General features: G+C 47.8%; 1 protein-coding gene across 1 annotated transcript in view; it reads right to left on the bottom strand.

The window, feature by feature from the left end:
• The window catches only part of LOC124044121 (immunoglobulin superfamily member 3-like), a 184,496-nt gene that overhangs the window by 137,774 nt on the left and 29,270 nt on the right, over positions 1-17,452 (bottom strand). The window contains exon 2 of the mRNA XM_046363592.1: positions 15,855-16,232. Within this exon, the coding sequence (XP_046219548.1) occupies positions 15,855-16,232 (378 nt within the window). The remainder of the gene's footprint in view (positions 1-15,854; positions 16,233-17,452) is intronic.

The following is a 17,452-nucleotide window of genomic DNA, read 5'->3' as shown; positions in this document are numbered from 1 at the left end:
GATCACCATCTGTCATACCGCTCGCATCAGGTGAGCTGTTTATAATGGCGTTTCCCTTTTTCCCACAAAATGCATTTTGTTTGAAAATTATGTTTTATTGGCTGCTTCATTACATGTGTTGCATGTTGTGTTAAGATGAATTACCATAATCTAAATGTGATTTCTGTATTTCTGAGCACCATGGTTAGACACCCTAATGGGTTATACATCCAATGCTTATGGGTCCGGTACACTTCTCAAATGGTCGGCAAATAAATTAAAATCTTCCGGGTCACGTTGTCCACATTTTCCTAACGTAAACCCTGGTGTGTGTGTGTGTGGCAGACTGAGCGGGGTTATCAGCAGTTCCACCGAAAAAGTGGAAATACAAGCACCTTGAGTTGTCCCTTTTCTGTGGAGATGAGACTTCAAAGCAACACAATGTCACACACACACAGACGCTCCTAGCTTGTTCCAGGGCTTCAACAATAACTGGCTTCATCCTCGCTTTCGTCTCCTGCCTGTTTTATGAGAACCAGCTGACTAACCTACACATGTAGCATGAGCATTTTCCTATCCATATACATATTCATGTAGCCTTAGCATTCTCCTATTCATATACATATTCATGTAGCATTAGCATTCTCGTATTCATATACATATTCATGTAGCATTAGCATTCTCCTATTCATATACATATTCATGTAGCCTCGCTGCTGCATTGCATTGATCTCACACAAAGAAGAGGCAGCGCACCTCTGAGGGTTAGCGCTTAGCTAAGCTAATCTAATTAAAACGGAGGCACGGTAGTGCTTCTTTGGCTCATTTCCCCACCCCCTTACCCCACACACACACAATGCTAACACGATAAACCCTTTCGCATTAGCCTAGCTCGTTAGTGTGGGCGGCAGCTAACTGCAGCACTCACTCGTAGGTTGACATTTATTCCATTATTGTATGGGTAATAAACAAGATTGTCAACGTGTGTACTATGCGTGTGTGTCTGTCTGTATCGTCTCTTGCTCTCCTTTGAGAGGGATGTTTGTATATTTTCTCATTCTCCGAATAGTGTGTGTGAACTGCACTATGATCTCTTCAGACTTGAGCTAGCAACTGCCATTGCATAAGTGCAAATGAATGAGAGGCAGGTGACGAGGAGGCAGCCACTTCAGAGTACTGAGATGGCCCTTATGCCCTCCCTGTCACACTGTGTCCTGTTCAGACTACTGAGATGGCCCTTATGCCCTCCCTGTCACACTGTGTCCTGTTCAGACTACTGAGATGGCCCTTATGCCCTCCCTGTCACACTGTGTCCTGTTCAGACTACTGAGATGGCCCCTATGCCCTCCCTGTCACACTGTGTCCTGTTCAGAGTACTGAGATGGCCCCTATGCCCTCCCTGTCACACTGTGTCCTGTTCAGAGTACTGAGATGGCCCCGATGCCCTCCCTGTCACACTGTGTCCTGTTCAGAGTACTGAGATGGCCCCGATGCCCTCCCTGTCACACTGTGTCCTGTTCAGAGTAATGAGATGGTCCCTATGCCCTCCCTGTCACACTGTGTCCTGTTCAGAGTACTGAGATGGCCCCTATGCCCTCCCTGTCACACTGTGTCCTGTTCAGAGTACTGAGATGGCCCCTATGCCCTCCCTGTCACACTGTGTCCTGTCCACTCCATCTCCTCCTATTACATCTACCATCTTGTACCACTGTGCAGTGGCTGTTCTATTCCTGCTGCAGGTTCTATTCTGTGGTTCCATTGCACCTGTGTGTAACGTTGGGTTGTGTTCCGTAAGAGACGTCACATAATGTTCTGCGCTGCTGTTCCTGGTTCCACTGACACACTCTCACCAGAGTCAGTTACCTGACTGAGAGAACAAACGCCCGGGCTGAGAGTGTGTGTGTGTCTAAGTGGCAGTAATGTCATTGAGCAGGAGGCCCTGTCTCTGGAGGACATGAGATCGGCATGGAAATGGCAGAGTAGACAGTGATAAAATCTCTCTCTCCCTCTCTTTTTTGTTAAGACCCATGCCCATTCACCAGCTCAGAGAACCTACACTCATATACTCACAGTGAGTCAAACTCAGTGCCAAATAGGAAAGAGAGAAGAGTGATTGTAAATTAAATGGAGAAAAGGATGATGGTGAGAGAGAGAGTGAGAGAAGGATAGAGGGACAGAGAGCTAATGCCACTGTGAAAAGGAACAGGAAGCCCAGAGCACCCAATCAATACCAAGAGAGTGGATACAGCCTTCCTCTCTCCTCCAGTAACTCTCGCTCTCTGGCCATCCCTCTCTTTCTCACTCTCTAGCCATCCCTCTCTCTCTAGCCATCCCTCTCGCATCCCTCTCGCTCTCACTCTCTAGCCATCCCTCTCACGCCACCCCTCTCGCTCTTTAGCCATCCCTCTCTAGCCCATTATCTCTTTCCATCACGCTATCTCTTTGTAAATCCACCTTGTTTCTCCTTTTCATCTAGTACTCCTCTCAATCCCTCCTGTTCTTGCGTCCATCTCTACCTTCATTCTTAAATCACTCGCCCTTCTCCTCCCTGTTCTCCTCCTTCAATCTGATAAGGCTGGAGAGCCAAGACTTTTATTGACTAGGCCATAGACCTGCTTCTTAGACAGCCAAAGAGGGGAGAGGACAGGGGGAAAGAGATGGAGAGAGTGAAGGAGGGAGGGAGCGAGCGAGAGAGGAAAAGAGAGAGGGGGGTATGGATTGATGGGTGACTATCAGTGCAGCATACACCATAGTCTTGCTGGGTGAATCGATCATTGGAGGAATGACAGAAACTTATTTCAGAAGACACCGCCACCTTTATTCAGTCTTGACAAAAATCTGTCTCAAATCAAATTTTATTGGTCACATACACGTGTTTAGCAGATGTTATTGCAGGTGTAGTGAAATGCTTGTGCTTCTAGCTCTGACAGTTCAGTAATATCTAACAAGTAATATCTAACCATTTCACAACATACAGTGGGTGTAAAGGTTTTCCTCCTCTTCGTCTGAAGAGGAGAGGCGAGAAGGATCGGAGGACCAATATGCGGCGTGGTACGTGTCCATGGTTCTTTTAATAAGGAATACTCAACATGAACACAACTGATACAAAAACAATAAATGTGAAACGAACGAAAACCAAAACAGTACCGTGTGGTGAAAAACACAGACACGGAAACAAACACCCACCAACAAACAGTGAAACTCAGGCTACCTAAGTATGATTCTCAATCAGAGACAACTAATGACACCTGCCTCTGATTGAGAACCATACTAGGCCGAAACATAGAAATCCCAAAATCATAGAAAAAACAAACATAGACTGCCCACCCCAACTCACGCCCTGACCATACTAAATAATGACAAAACAAAGGACATAAAGGTGGGAACGTGACAGCACCCACCCCCCCAAAGGTCCAGACTCCAGCCGCAAAACCTTAACCTATAGGGGAGGGTCTGGGTGGGCGTCTGTCTACGGTGGCGGCTCTGGCGCGGGACGCGGACCCCACTTCACCACAGTCTTTCTCTGCCTCATTGTCCGCCTCCGTGGCCTCCTAAACACGGCGACCCTTCTAAATGGCCCAACTGGACTGAGGGGCAAATCCGGACTGAGGGGCAGCTCCGGACTGAAGGGCAACTCCGGACTGGCTGGCGGCTCTGGCAGATCCTGGCTGACTGGCGGCTCTGGCAGATCCTGGCTGACTGGAAGATCCTGGCTGACGGGCGGCTCTGGAAGATCCTGGCTGACCGGCCGCTCTATGCTGACTGGCGGCTCTGGTGGCTCATGACAGACTGGCGGCTCTGGCGGCTCGTGACAGACTGGCGGCTCTGGCGGCTCGTGACAGACTGGCGGCTCTGGCGGCTCATGACAGACTGGCGGCTCTGGCGGCTCACGACAGACTGGCGGCTCATGACAGACTGGCGGCTCTGGCGGCTCATGACAGACTGGCGGCTCTGGCGGCTCGTGACAGACTGGCGGCTCTGGCGGCTCGTGACAGACTGGCGGCTCTGGCGGCTCGTGACAGACTGGCGGCTCTGGCGGCTCGTGACAGACTGGCGGCTCTGGTGGCTCGTGACAGACTGGCGGCTCTGGCGGCTCGTGACAGACTGGTGGCTCTGGCGGCTCGTGACAGACTCGCGGCTCATGACAGACTGGCAGATCTGGCGGTTCATGACAGACTGGCGCATCTGGCGGTTCATGACAGACTGGCGCATCTGGCGGCTCATGACAGACTGGTGGCTCATGACAGACTGGCGGCTCTGGTGGCTCTGGCGGCTCATGACAGACTGGCGGCTCTTGACAGACTGGTGGCTCTGGTGGCTCATGACAGACTGGCGGCTCTGGACAGACGGGATACTCTAGCCGCTCTGGACAGACGGTAGACTCTAGCCGCTCTGGACAGACGGGAGACTCTAGCCGCTCTGGACAGACGGGAGACTCTAGCCGCTCTGGACAGACGGGAGACTCTAGCCGCTCTGGACAGACGGGAGACTCTAGCCGCTCTGGACAGGCGGGAGACTCTAGCCGCTCTGGACAGGCGGGAGACTAGCCGCTCTGGACAGGCGGGAGACTCTAGCCGCTCTGGACAGGCGGGAGATTCTAGCTGCTCTGGACAGGCGGGAGACTCTAGCCGCTCTGGACAGGCGGGAGACTCTAGCCGCTCTGGACAGACGGGAACACCTGTAGGGAGGAGACAGAGAGACAGCCTGGTGCGTGGGGCTGCCACAGGACCCACCAGGTTAGTGAGACCTCCCGGAGACACAGCACGCAGAGCCGGCGCAGGATACCCTGGACAGGAACGGCGTACCGGCGACCAGACATGCTGAACAGGCACCATATGCCCTGGCTGGATGCCCACACTCGCATGACACTTTCGGGGGGCTGCCCTATAGCGCACTGGGCTATGGGCACGTACTGGCGACACCGTGCGCTTAACCGCATAACATGGTGCCTGACCAGTAACGCGCTGCTTATAATAAGCACGAAGAGTGAGCTCAGGTCTGCTACCTGGCTTAGCCCCACACCTTGTGTTCCCTCTCCCAAAAATTGGGGGGGGGCTGCCTCTCGTACCTGTCGCGCTGCCGTGCTGCCTCCTCATATCGCTGCCGCTCAGCTTTCGCTGCCTCCAGCTCTGCTTTGCCTATTGTCCTGTAGCCCATCCCAAGACTATTCCATGCGAGAAATTTCCAAGAAACTGAAGATCTCGTACAATGCTGTGTAAATTGGTTCTAACCAGAATAGGAAGATGAGTGGGAGGCACCGGTGCACAACTGAGCAAGAGGACAAGTACATTAGTGTGTCTAGTTTGAGAAACAGACTACAGGTTGACCGATTAATCGGAATGGCCGATTAATTAGGGACAATTTCAAGTTTTCATAACAATCGGAAATCTGTATTTTTTTATATTTTTATTTTTATTTTTATACCTAGTTAACTAGGTATAAATGGTTGATGATATTAATAGATATTATCTAGCGTGTCCTGAGTTGCATATAATCTGACTGAGCATACAAGCATACAAGTATCTAAGTATCTAACTGAGCGGTGGTAGGCAGAAGCAGGCGTGTAAACATTCATTCAAACAGCATTTTCGCGCATTTTGCCAGCAGCTCTTCGATGTGAGTCAAGCGTTGCGCTGTTTATGACTTCAAGCCTATCAACTCCCGAGATGAGGCTGGTGTAACCGAAGTGAAATGGCTAACTAGTTAGCGTGCGCTAATAGCGTTTCAAACGTCACTCGCTCTGAGCCTTCTAGTAGTTGTTCCCCTTGCTCTGCATGGGTAACGCTGCTTCGAGGATGGCTGTTGTCGTTGTGTTGCTGGTTCGAGCCCAGGGAGGAGCGAGGGAAGGGACGGAAGCTATACGGTTACACTGGCAATACTAAAGTGCCTATAAGAACATCCAATAGTCAAAGGTTAATGAATTACAAATGGTATAGAGGGAAATAGTCCTATAATTCCTATAATAACTACAACCTAAAACTTCTTACCTGGGAATATTGAAGACTCATGTTAAAAGGAACCACCAGCGTTCATATGTTCTCATGTTCTGAGTAAGGAACTGAAACGTTAGCTTTCTTACATAGCACATATTGCACTTTTACTTTTTTCTCCAACACTTTGTTTTTGCATTATTTAACCGGTTAAGACTCTAGGGGCAGTATTTCATTTTTGGATAAAAAGACGTGCCCGTTTTTAGCGCAATATTTTGTCACGAAAAGATGCTCGACTATGCTTGGAATTGATAGTTTTGGAAAGAAGACACTCTGACGTTTCCAGAACTGCAAAGATTTTCACTGTGAGTGCCTTAGAACAAAACCTACAGGCAAAACCAAGATGTTTGAGCGACCAGGAAATCAACAGGATTTCTGATGGCACGTTTTCCATGATCGCCTTATATGGCTGTGAATGCGACAGGAATGAACGGACACTTCCTATCGTTTCCCCAAGGTGTCTGCAGCATTGTGACGTATTTGTAGGCATATCATTGGAAGATTGACCATAAGAGACTACATTTACCAGGGGTCCCGCACGGTGTCTGTGTGGAAATTGGTGCGCAAAAGTCAGGTACCAGTATTTTTCCATCCGAATCTGAGAACAATGCAGGCTTCCAGGAATGGCATTTCAATGAAGAGATATATGACAAAACACCTTGAGGATGGATTCAAACAACGTTTTCCATGTTTCAGTCGATATTATGGAGTTAATTCGGAAAAAAGTTTGACGTGTAGGTGACTGAATTTTCGGTTAGTTTCGGTAGCCAAATGCATAGTAACAAAACGGAACGTTGTGTCCTACACAAGCATCTTTCAGGAAGAACTGGACATCTGCTATGTAACTGAGAGTCTCCTCATTGAAACATCTGAAGTTCTTCAAAGGTAAATTATTTTATTTGATCCCTTTGCTGGTTTTTGTGAATATGTTGCGTGCTAAATGCTAACGCTAAATGCTAAGCTAGCTATCACCACTCTTACACAAATTATTGATTTTCTCTGGTTCTAAAGCAGATTTTGAAAATCTGAGACGACAGGATTGTTAAGAAAAGGATAAGCTTGAGGATAGGCATATTTATTTCATTTCATTTGCGATTTTTAGAAATCGCTAACGTTGCGTTATGGTAATGAGCTTGAGGCTATGATTACGCTACCGAATACGGTGTGGGTAGGACTAACAGGTTAAACCAAATTGAACATTAATTATTTAATTGAGGCTAAATTGATTTTATTGATGTATTATATTAAGTTAAAATAAGTGTTCATTCAGTATTGTTGTAATTCTCATTATTACAAAAAAATATATATGTAAAAAAAAAAAATTGTCCGATTAATCGGTATCGGCTTTTATGGTCTTCCAATAATCGGTATCGGCATTGAAAAATCATAATCGGTCGACCTCTAAAACAGACACCTCACAAGTTCTCAACTGGCAGCTTCATTAAATAGTACACGCAAAACACAACTCTCCATGTCAACAGTGAAGAGGCGACTCCGAGATGCTGGCCTTCAAGGAATAGTTGCAAAGAAAAAGAATCATAGGCAGTAGGCATGGCATTAACCTTAATAGTCATATCAGGCACAGACTACTTAAAACGCGCCCCTATAGCACCAGCTGCATTGTAGGTAGCACCCGGCGGGATCGAACCAATTAGACTGAGCCAGGAAGAAGGGCTCATCATTTCTCCATCACACACTGTTTTTCCCCCATATCTCTCTCTCTCTCTCTCTTGCGCTCTCCATTTCCCTCCTCTATCATTCCCATCAAATCATTCTCTCTATCAGTCACACTCTACATACTATAACTAGCCCCTTCAGCCAATGGGTAGATAAGATAAAACAGGCACATGTGAGTGAGAGAACGTGCTACATTCATGTCCAGCAATTTCAGCAAATGTAGTAAAGGAGCGATCTGTCATACTCTGCTCTGTGCCTGTGAGAGCACTGTAATGATCCACTCTATAGAGGAGTACAGTAGATGGATGTATGGTCTGTGCCTGTGAGAGCACCGTAATGATCCACTCTATAGAGGAGTACAGTAGATGGATGTATGGTCTGTGTCTGTGAGAGCACCGTAATGATCCACTCTATAGAGACCTTAGTGCTGCTTTTGATACCATCGATCACCACATTCTTTTGGAGAGATTGGAAACCCAAATTAGTCTACACAGACAAGTTCTGGCCTGGTTTAGATCTTATCTGTCGGAAAGGTATCAGTTTGTCTCTGTGAATGGTTTGTCCTCTGACAAATCAACTGTAAATTTCAGTGTTCCTCAAGGTTCCGTTTTAGGACCACTATTGTTTTCACTATATATTTTTCCTCTTGGGGATGTCATTCGAAAACATAATGTTAACTTTCACTGCTATGCGGATGACACACAGCTGTACATTTCAACGAAACATGGTGAAGCCCCAAAATTGCCCTCGCTAGAAGCATGTTTTTCAGATATAAGGAAGTGGATGGCTGCAAAATTTCTACTTTTAAACTCGGACAAAACAGAGATGCTTATTCTATGTCCCAAGAAACAAAGAGATCTTCTGTTGAATCTGATAATTAATCTTAATGGTTGTACAGTCGTCTCAAATAAAACTGTGAAGGACCTCGGCGTTACTCTGGACCCTGATCTCTCTTTTGAAGAACATATCAAGACTGTTTCAAGGACAGCTTTTTTCCATCTACGTAACATTGCAAAAATCAGAAACTTCCTGTCCAAAAATTATGCAGAACAATTCATCCACGCTTTTGTCACTTCTAGGTTAGACTACTGCAATGCTCTACTTTCCGGGTACCCGGATAAAGCACTAAATCAACTTCAGTTAGTGCTAAATACGGCTGCTAGAATCCTGACTAGAACCAAAACATTTGATCATATTACTCCAGTGCTAGCCTCGCTACACTGGCTTCCTGTCAAGGCAAGGGCTGATTTCAAGGTGTTACTGCTAACCTACAAAAGCATTACATGGGCTTGCTCCTACCTATCTCTCTGATTTGGTCCTGCCATACATACCTACACGTACGCTACGGTCACAAGACGCAGGCCTCCTAATTGTCCCTAGAATTTCTAAGCAAACAGCTGGAGGCAGGGCTTTCTCCTATAGAGCTCCATTTTTATGGAATGGTCTGCCTACCCATGTGAGAGACGCAAACTCGGTCTCAACCTTTAAGTCTTTGCTGAAGACTCATCTCTTCAGTGGGTCATATGATTGAGTGTAGTCTGGGCCAGGAGTGTGAAGGTGTATGGAAAGGCTCTGGAGCAACGAACCGCCCTTGCTATCTCTGCCTGGCCGGTTCCCCTCTTTCCACTGGGATTCTCTGCCTCTAACATTTTACAGGGGCTGAGTCACTGGCTTACCAGGGCTCTTTCATACCGTCCCTAGGAGGGGTGCGTCACTTGAGTGGGTTGAGTCACTGATGTGATCTTCCTGTCTGGGTTGGCGGCCCCCTTGGGTTGTGCCGTGGCGGAGATCTTTGTGGGCTATACTCTGCCTTGTCTCAGGATGGTAAGTTGGTGGTTGAAGATATCCCTCTAGTGGTGTGGGGGCTGTGCTTTGGCAAAGTGGGTGGGGTTATATCCTTCCTGTTTGGCCCTGTCCGGGGGTGTCATCGGATGGGGCCACAGTGTCTCCTAACCCCTCCTGTCTCAGCCTCCAGTATGTATGCTGCAGTAGTTTATGTGTCAGGGGGCTAGGGTCAATTTGTTATATCTGGAGTACTTCTCCTGTCCTATCCGGTGTCCTGTGTGAATTTAAGTATGCTCTCTCTAATTCTCTCTTTCTCTGTCTCTCTCTCGGACGACCTGAGCCCTAGGACCATGCCTCAGGACTACCTGACATGATGACTCCTTGCTGTCCCCAGTCCACCTGGCCGTGCTGCTGCTCCAGTTTCAACTGTTCTGCCTTTGATTATTATTATTTGACCATGCTGGTAATTTTGAACATTTGAACATCTTGGCCATGTTCTGTTATAATCTCCACCCGGCACAGCCAGAAGAGGACTGGCCACCCCACATAGCCTGGTTCCTCTCTAGGTTTCTTCCTAGGTGTTGGCCTTTCTAGGGAGTTTTTCCTAGCCACCGTGCTTCTACACCTGAATTGCTTGCTGTATGGGGTTTTAGGCTGGGTTTCTGTACAGCAATTTGAGATATCAGCTGATGTACGAAGGGCTATATAAACACATTTGATTTGATTTGATTTAGAGGAGTACAGTAGATGTATGTATGGTCTGTGCCTGTGAGAGAACCGTAATGATCCACTCTATAGAGGAGTACAGTAGATGCATGTATGGTCTGTGTCTGAGAGCACCGTAATGATCCACTCTATAGAGGAGTACAGTAGATGTATGTATGGTCTGTGTCTGTGAGAGCACCATAATGATCCACTCTATAGAGGAGTACAGTAGATGTATGTATGGTCTGTGAGAGCACCATAATGATCCACTCTATAGAGGAGTACAGTAGATGTATGTATGGTCTGTGCCTGTCAGAGCACCGTCATGATCCACTCTATAGAGGAGTACAGTAGATGTATGTATGGTCTGTGCCTGTCAGAGCACCGTCATGATCCACTCTATAGAGGAGTACAGTAGATGTATGTATGGTCTGTGAGAGCACCGTAATGATCCACTCTATAGAGGAGTACAGTAGATGTATGTATGCTCTGTGAGAGCACCGTAATGATCCACTCTATAGAGGAGTACAGTAGATGTATGTATGGTCTGTGAGAGCACCGTAATGATCCACTCTATAGAGGAGTACAGTAGATGTATGTATGGTCTGTGAGAGCACCGTAATGATCCACTCTATAGAGGAGTACAGTAGATGTATGTATGGTCTATGTCTGTGAGAGCACCGTAATGATCCATTCTATAGAGGAGTACAGTAGATGTATGTATTGTCTGTGTCTGAGAGCACCATAATGATCCACTCTATAGAGGAGTACAGTAGATGTATGTACGGTCTGTGAGAGCAACGTAATGATCCACTCTATAGAGGAGTACAGTAGATGTACAGTATGAGTGGGCTGTGTTTAGACAGGTAGACAAATTCTGACCTATCAGATCAGCTCTGAAAATTATCTGATGTGATTGTTCAAAACTCGTGTTGTTGGAAAAAAGGATCAGAATTGGGCTGCCTGTGTGAACGCAGCCAGAGTGACTAAGACTACCGTGATCTTGAATGTGAGTGTTTTTGAGCCACATGGCTGAGTAGGAGAAGAGCAGTCTGCTGTTTGTCCCTGTTCTCACACAAGTGCCTTGGACACACTCACACACAGGCTGGTGCGTGGGACATGCATGGGAACACACACACACACACACACACACACACACACACACACACACACACACACACACACACACACACACACACACACACACACACACACACACACACACACACACACACACACACACACACACACACACACACACACACACACACACACACACACACACACACACACACAGTAGGACCAATGTTCCCTCAATTTTTTTTATTATCACTGAGCAAATTTCTGGTCTGCTGAGAGCAAACTGGAAAGTTGTGAAAATTCTGTGCAACTTCCGGCGTGTGTTTACTGTGACCACTAAGGCTGTACCCTCTTTAACTTTGTTTTAACAGTGGTCAAGTAGGCTACTGCGGCTATTTGATTATAATGTTGGCCTACCATCAAAAACAATGGAGAAAATGCATCCCATCACATTTTAAAATGGAAATAACTGTTATATCATTCAGCCTACAGTAGCAGCCAATGTGTGGTGTTCAATGAAGGCCTAAATTCAGTGAGAGAAAAAAAACATGCAGGGCTTGACATCAACCTGTTTATCCACTTGTCCTTCAGACAAGGTGACTGAAAATGTTGTGTTTGATGCAAGAAACCACAAAATAAGCTACCCGCCGCCTTTTGGCTACTTAGCTTATTCAAGCCTTTCTCAAAATACAACACTGCCCCTTTAAGACAAAAACAAGATCTATACCCAACTGGCTTTTCAAGGATTTTGTGCTCTCGTAGGAAGCAATCACTCCCCTATTGCTGACTACAAAATGATCCAGAACTGGGCTAACTCATTAACTAGAAAAGGATATGAACAAATGTACAAATGTCACAACATCCATCTCTGGCTTTGATCTATAAACAAGCGCATCTCCTCACAACCGCTGATGCTGTAAAAACAGTCCAGTTCAAAGTGAATGGCACAGATCCATATATGGCAATGGTCTATTTGCTTATAGGCCTGATTGGTTATGGCACACAGGTCTGTGTAGAGTTCGTGCTGTCAATGCAATAGAATCCTACTCCTATTCCTTCTCTTGAGTGGTTAGTTATGCATACTAAGTCTTGAGTAGTTTGTTTTGTTTCAGTATGTTGCATTGAAAGTAGCAAATATTACGTTGGTTCGATCACAATTCCCACAGTAAAGGGAAATGTTGATTGTGTAAAGGGGGAAAACTATAGAAATTACAGTGAAGTTCAATCTTGTGTTCTCTGTGCGCGCTGATATTTCTTCTGTGTGGCAGTCCCGTGGAGCTGCATGTACGCGCGCAGCTTAGAGGGGACATTGGGTAGGACCATTTCATGCTGTTGGATTTTTATCACGAGCTAATGTGTAGGATACACACAATCTGGATACACAACATCTGGATACACAACATCTGGATACACAACATCTGGATACACAACATCTGGATACACACAATCTGGATACACACAATCTGGATACACACAATCTGGATACACAACATCTGGATACACACAATCTGGATACACACAATCTGGATACACACAATCTGGATACACACAATCTGGATAATCACAATCTGGATACACACAATCTGGATACACACAATCTGGATACACACAATCTGGATAATCACAATCTGGATACACACAATCTGGCGCATGGAACAAACACAGACACGCACACACAGACACGCACACACAGACACGCACACACAGACACGCACACACAGACACGCACACACAGACACGCACACACAGACACACAGACACGTACACACAGACACGCACACACAGACACGCACACACAGACACGCACACACAGACACGCACACACAGACACGCACACACAGACACGTACACACAGACACGCACACACAGACACGCACACACAGACACGCACACTCAGACACGCACACACAGACACGTACACACAGACACGCACACACAGACACGCACACACAGACACGCACACACAGACACGCACACTCAGACACGCACACACAGACACGCACACTCAGACACGTACACACAGACACGCACACACAGACACGCACACACTGGTGTATGGAACAAACACACAGACACGTACACACAGACACGCACACACAGACACGCACACACAGACACGCACACACAGACACGCACACACAGACACGCACACACAGACACGTACACACAGACACGCACACACAGACACGCACACACTGGTGTATGGAACAAACACACAGACAGGTACACACAGACACACACACACACACACACACACAGACACGTACACACAGACACGCACACACAGACACGCACACACAGACACGTACACACAGACACGCACACACAGACACGCACACACAGACACGCACACACAGACACGCACACACAGACACGCACACACAGACACGCACACACAGAAATGCACACACAGAAATGCACACTCAGACACACACACACAGACACGCACACACAGACACGCACACACAGACACGCACACACAGACACGTACACACAGACACGTACACTCAGACACGTACACACAGACACGCACACACAGACACGTACACACAGACACGTACACACAGACACGCACACACAGACACGTACACACAGACACGTACACACAGACACGCACACACAGACACGCACACACAGACACGTACACACAGACACGTACACACAGACACGTACACACAGACACGCACACACAGACACGTACACACAGACACGTACACACAGACACGCACACACAGACACGCACACACAGACACGCACACACAGACACACACACATACACGCACACACAGACACACACACAGACACGTACACACAGACACACACACAGACACGTACACACAGACACACACACACAGACACACACACAGACACGTACACACAGACACACACACAGACACACACACAGACACGTACACACAGACACGCACACACAGACACACACACAGACACGTACACACAGACACACACACAGACACACACACAGACACGTACATACAGACACACACACAGACACACACACAGACACACTCTGGTGTATGGAACAAACACACAGACAGGCTGGTACATCCACACTCCGAAAGTCAAAAAAGTTACTAATATTTTGAATTTATTTCCAGTTATTTTCAATAACTTGTTGGTGCTTTGATGAGTTGATTAGAAATTGGGCGCCAGTTTGTTCAGCTAGCCCACGCCACACAGTCACATGTGGACTCATGTCTCATTAGAAAAGATGTGACAGACACACAGTGTGGTATCATCTTTCTGAACAATCAGCCACACACATGGCCCAGGTGATATATTCTACTGCACACACAATAGACACACCTCACTCAAACAATGATGATCAAGTATCGGACTTGCCAGGTGCGCTGCAGATAACCTTCCCCGGGGCACAGAGAGGATACATTGTTCTACTTGCATAAATCAGTCTCACAGAGCCAATTGTGACAGAGAGGACACTGATCACTGTCTCACCGTCCTTTACTTAGCAACCACATTGATTACTCAGTTTTCCTCCTATCAACTTATATCCCCACTTATCCCTCCCACTCTCACTCTCTCCAATACTTCCTCCTATTCTCTGATTAGATAGCCAACTTCCCTCCTGTCCTGTGACATGACTGGTGAGATACACACTTCCTACTTCGAGACGAGAATATTCTTCGTTCCCAAACAGAACTGATACAGAGAGAGGGTGAGAGAAAAAGAAGGAGTTTGAGAGAGAGTGAAAGAGGGGGAGGCAGTGGGTAGAAGACAGGGTATTGCGTATCCGGACGCGTGCAGCTGCTGAGAGACGGGGATGAGGGGAGGGAGGGAAGAGAACCCTGTAACATCCCCCTGACCATGGGGAACTGGGCTAAGATTATAGACACAGAGAGGGGCTCATATAACACCCCCCCCCCAGACACACACTCTATAAATACAGTATGTTATCAGCAGCACCCTTTTGCAGTGCTTTACGCCTGAGCCTTGCCCCACATTCAAAGCATACCGTGCATACTGCTGCAAGGCCACCAATATACTATAGTTAGTACAGGGGCTTTTACGCTGCTGCCCCACCCAACACATATTCAGAGGGAAATGATAAAAAATACTGATAAATATAAGTCTGGGTCTATTAAGCGATGTACACCCGGCTAACAGTGACAAACTAAAATCAGATATAATGGCACACCAACTACACTTCATTAGTCTATCAACTCTCACACTGGCATACTGTATGACTATTAACATAACTCCCATGAGCGCCTGGCGTGACCTCTGACCCCTTACTCAGTGCAAGGTCACCAGCATCAGGGATGAAGGCATGACGGGAACCAGATTCCGACCTGGGAGCGGAATTCTCAACCATACCAGCTGTGTGTGTGTGTGTGTGTGTAACAGAGGAACAGATGCTGGTGACAGACACACACACACACACAGAGTGTGCTAATAAAACAACGCACAGAGGGAGGGGATGTGGGAGTGAGAGTGGGGCGAGGCACGACTTTCCCTGACCAAAGACTCGCTGATCCAGCCAGCCACACCCTCAATGACTAGGCCTACCCCATCTAAAATAAGTCCCTGATTACAGGGGAACAATGAAAAGGGGATAGTGTGCCATTTATAACACAGCCATGTGATGTAACATGGACTCACCGGTGAGGTTGGTACGGGCGCTGTAGGAGCCGAGGTACTGTCCGTCTGTGTTGGGGGTGTAACACTCAAACAGCCCCTGGTCTCTGGCCTGGACCTTGGTGATGTGGAGCAGGGCTGAGTCCCTGGTCAGCCTCTCTACCCAGATCTCCTTACTGTTGACCCTCTGGGCGTACACTGCGTACGCATAGTTGGACTGGGCCGTGCTCACGATGCGGATCTCGCGGTCGGGCACCGAGGTCAGGTACATGGACCACTCAAAGTCCTGCTCCACGCCCTCCTTGTAACCAGTCACGTTGCACCAGATGGTCACGTGACTGCCCTCTGTCCGTACAAGTGGTCCGCTCTGAACCGTCACCACCCTTTGGGCCACGGTCACGCCTGATAGGGGGGCGAGGAGGAGACAGAAGGAGAGGGGGAGACAGAAGGAGAGGGGGAGACAGAAGGAGAGGGGGAGACAGAAGGAGAGGGGGAGACAGAAAGAGAGGGGGAGACAGAAAGAGAGGGGGAGACAGAAAGAGAGGGGGAGACAGAAGGAGACGGGGAGACAGAAGGAGAGGGGGAGACAGAAGGAGAGGGGGAGACAGAAGGAGAGGGGGAGACAGAAGGAGAGGGGGAGACAGAAGGAGAGGGGGAGACAGAAAGAGAGGGGGAGACAGAAAGAGAGGGGGAGACAGAAAGAGAGGGGGAGACAGAAGGAGAGGGGGAGACAGAAGGAGAGGGGGAGACAGAAGGAGAGGGGGAGACAGAATGAGAGGGGGAGACAGAAGGAGAGGGGAGACAGAATGAGAGGGGGAGACAGAAGGAGAGGGGGAGACAGAAGGAGAGGGGGAGACAGAAGGAGAGGGGAGACAGAATGAGAGGGGAGACAGAAGGAGAGGGGGAGACAGAATGAGAGGGGGAGACAGAAGGAGAGGGGGAGACAGAATGAGAGGGGGAGACAGAAGGAGAGGGGGAGACAGAAGGAGAGGGGGAGACAGAAGGAGAGGGGGAGACAGAAAGGACATTAGTTACAAAACTGCTGTTAAAACATTTTGCATCCTGGGAGCTTCAGTTCCAGCACTCTCCCAAGATGAACAGAGTCAACATGACAGGTCCTCTCAGTGTCCTGAAGAAAGCCCTGTAGTGCCAGACAGTCTACTCACACAGCCTATCATTAGAACAGCTGTAAAAGACAAGAGGTCAGTGGCAGGTTGTTACAACACTGACAAGCAGCCCATGAACCACACATTACCGGGTTGAGGAGGTCACGCTCTACACACACACACACACACACACACGACAGGGGGTGATACTGTGTAATACAAGGATGCTATTTCAGTTCTTGGTGGAGGACATGGATGTCTGTAAACATCTGTGTTCAGTTTCAGCTGGGGAAGATCACAGTACAGTCCAGACACACCATTGAGAGAACATAGAGCAGACAACACATAAAATCACAAACACACACACACCACAGACAGAGGCGGACAAGACACTGCCTCCTGACTGAATGAACAACTGGGGAACACAGCAGTGTGTGTGTGTGTGTGTGTGTGTGTGTGTGTGTGTGTGTGTGTGTGTGTGTGTGTGTGTGTGTGTGTGTGTGTGTGTGTGTGTGT

This window comes from Oncorhynchus gorbuscha, linkage group LG09 (genome assembly GCF_021184085.1).
Source record: "Oncorhynchus gorbuscha isolate QuinsamMale2020 ecotype Even-year linkage group LG09, OgorEven_v1.0, whole genome shotgun sequence".
Classification (NCBI taxonomy): domain Eukaryota; kingdom Metazoa; phylum Chordata; class Actinopteri; order Salmoniformes; family Salmonidae; genus Oncorhynchus; species Oncorhynchus gorbuscha.
This window is presented reverse-complemented; position numbering and strand designations above follow the sequence as displayed.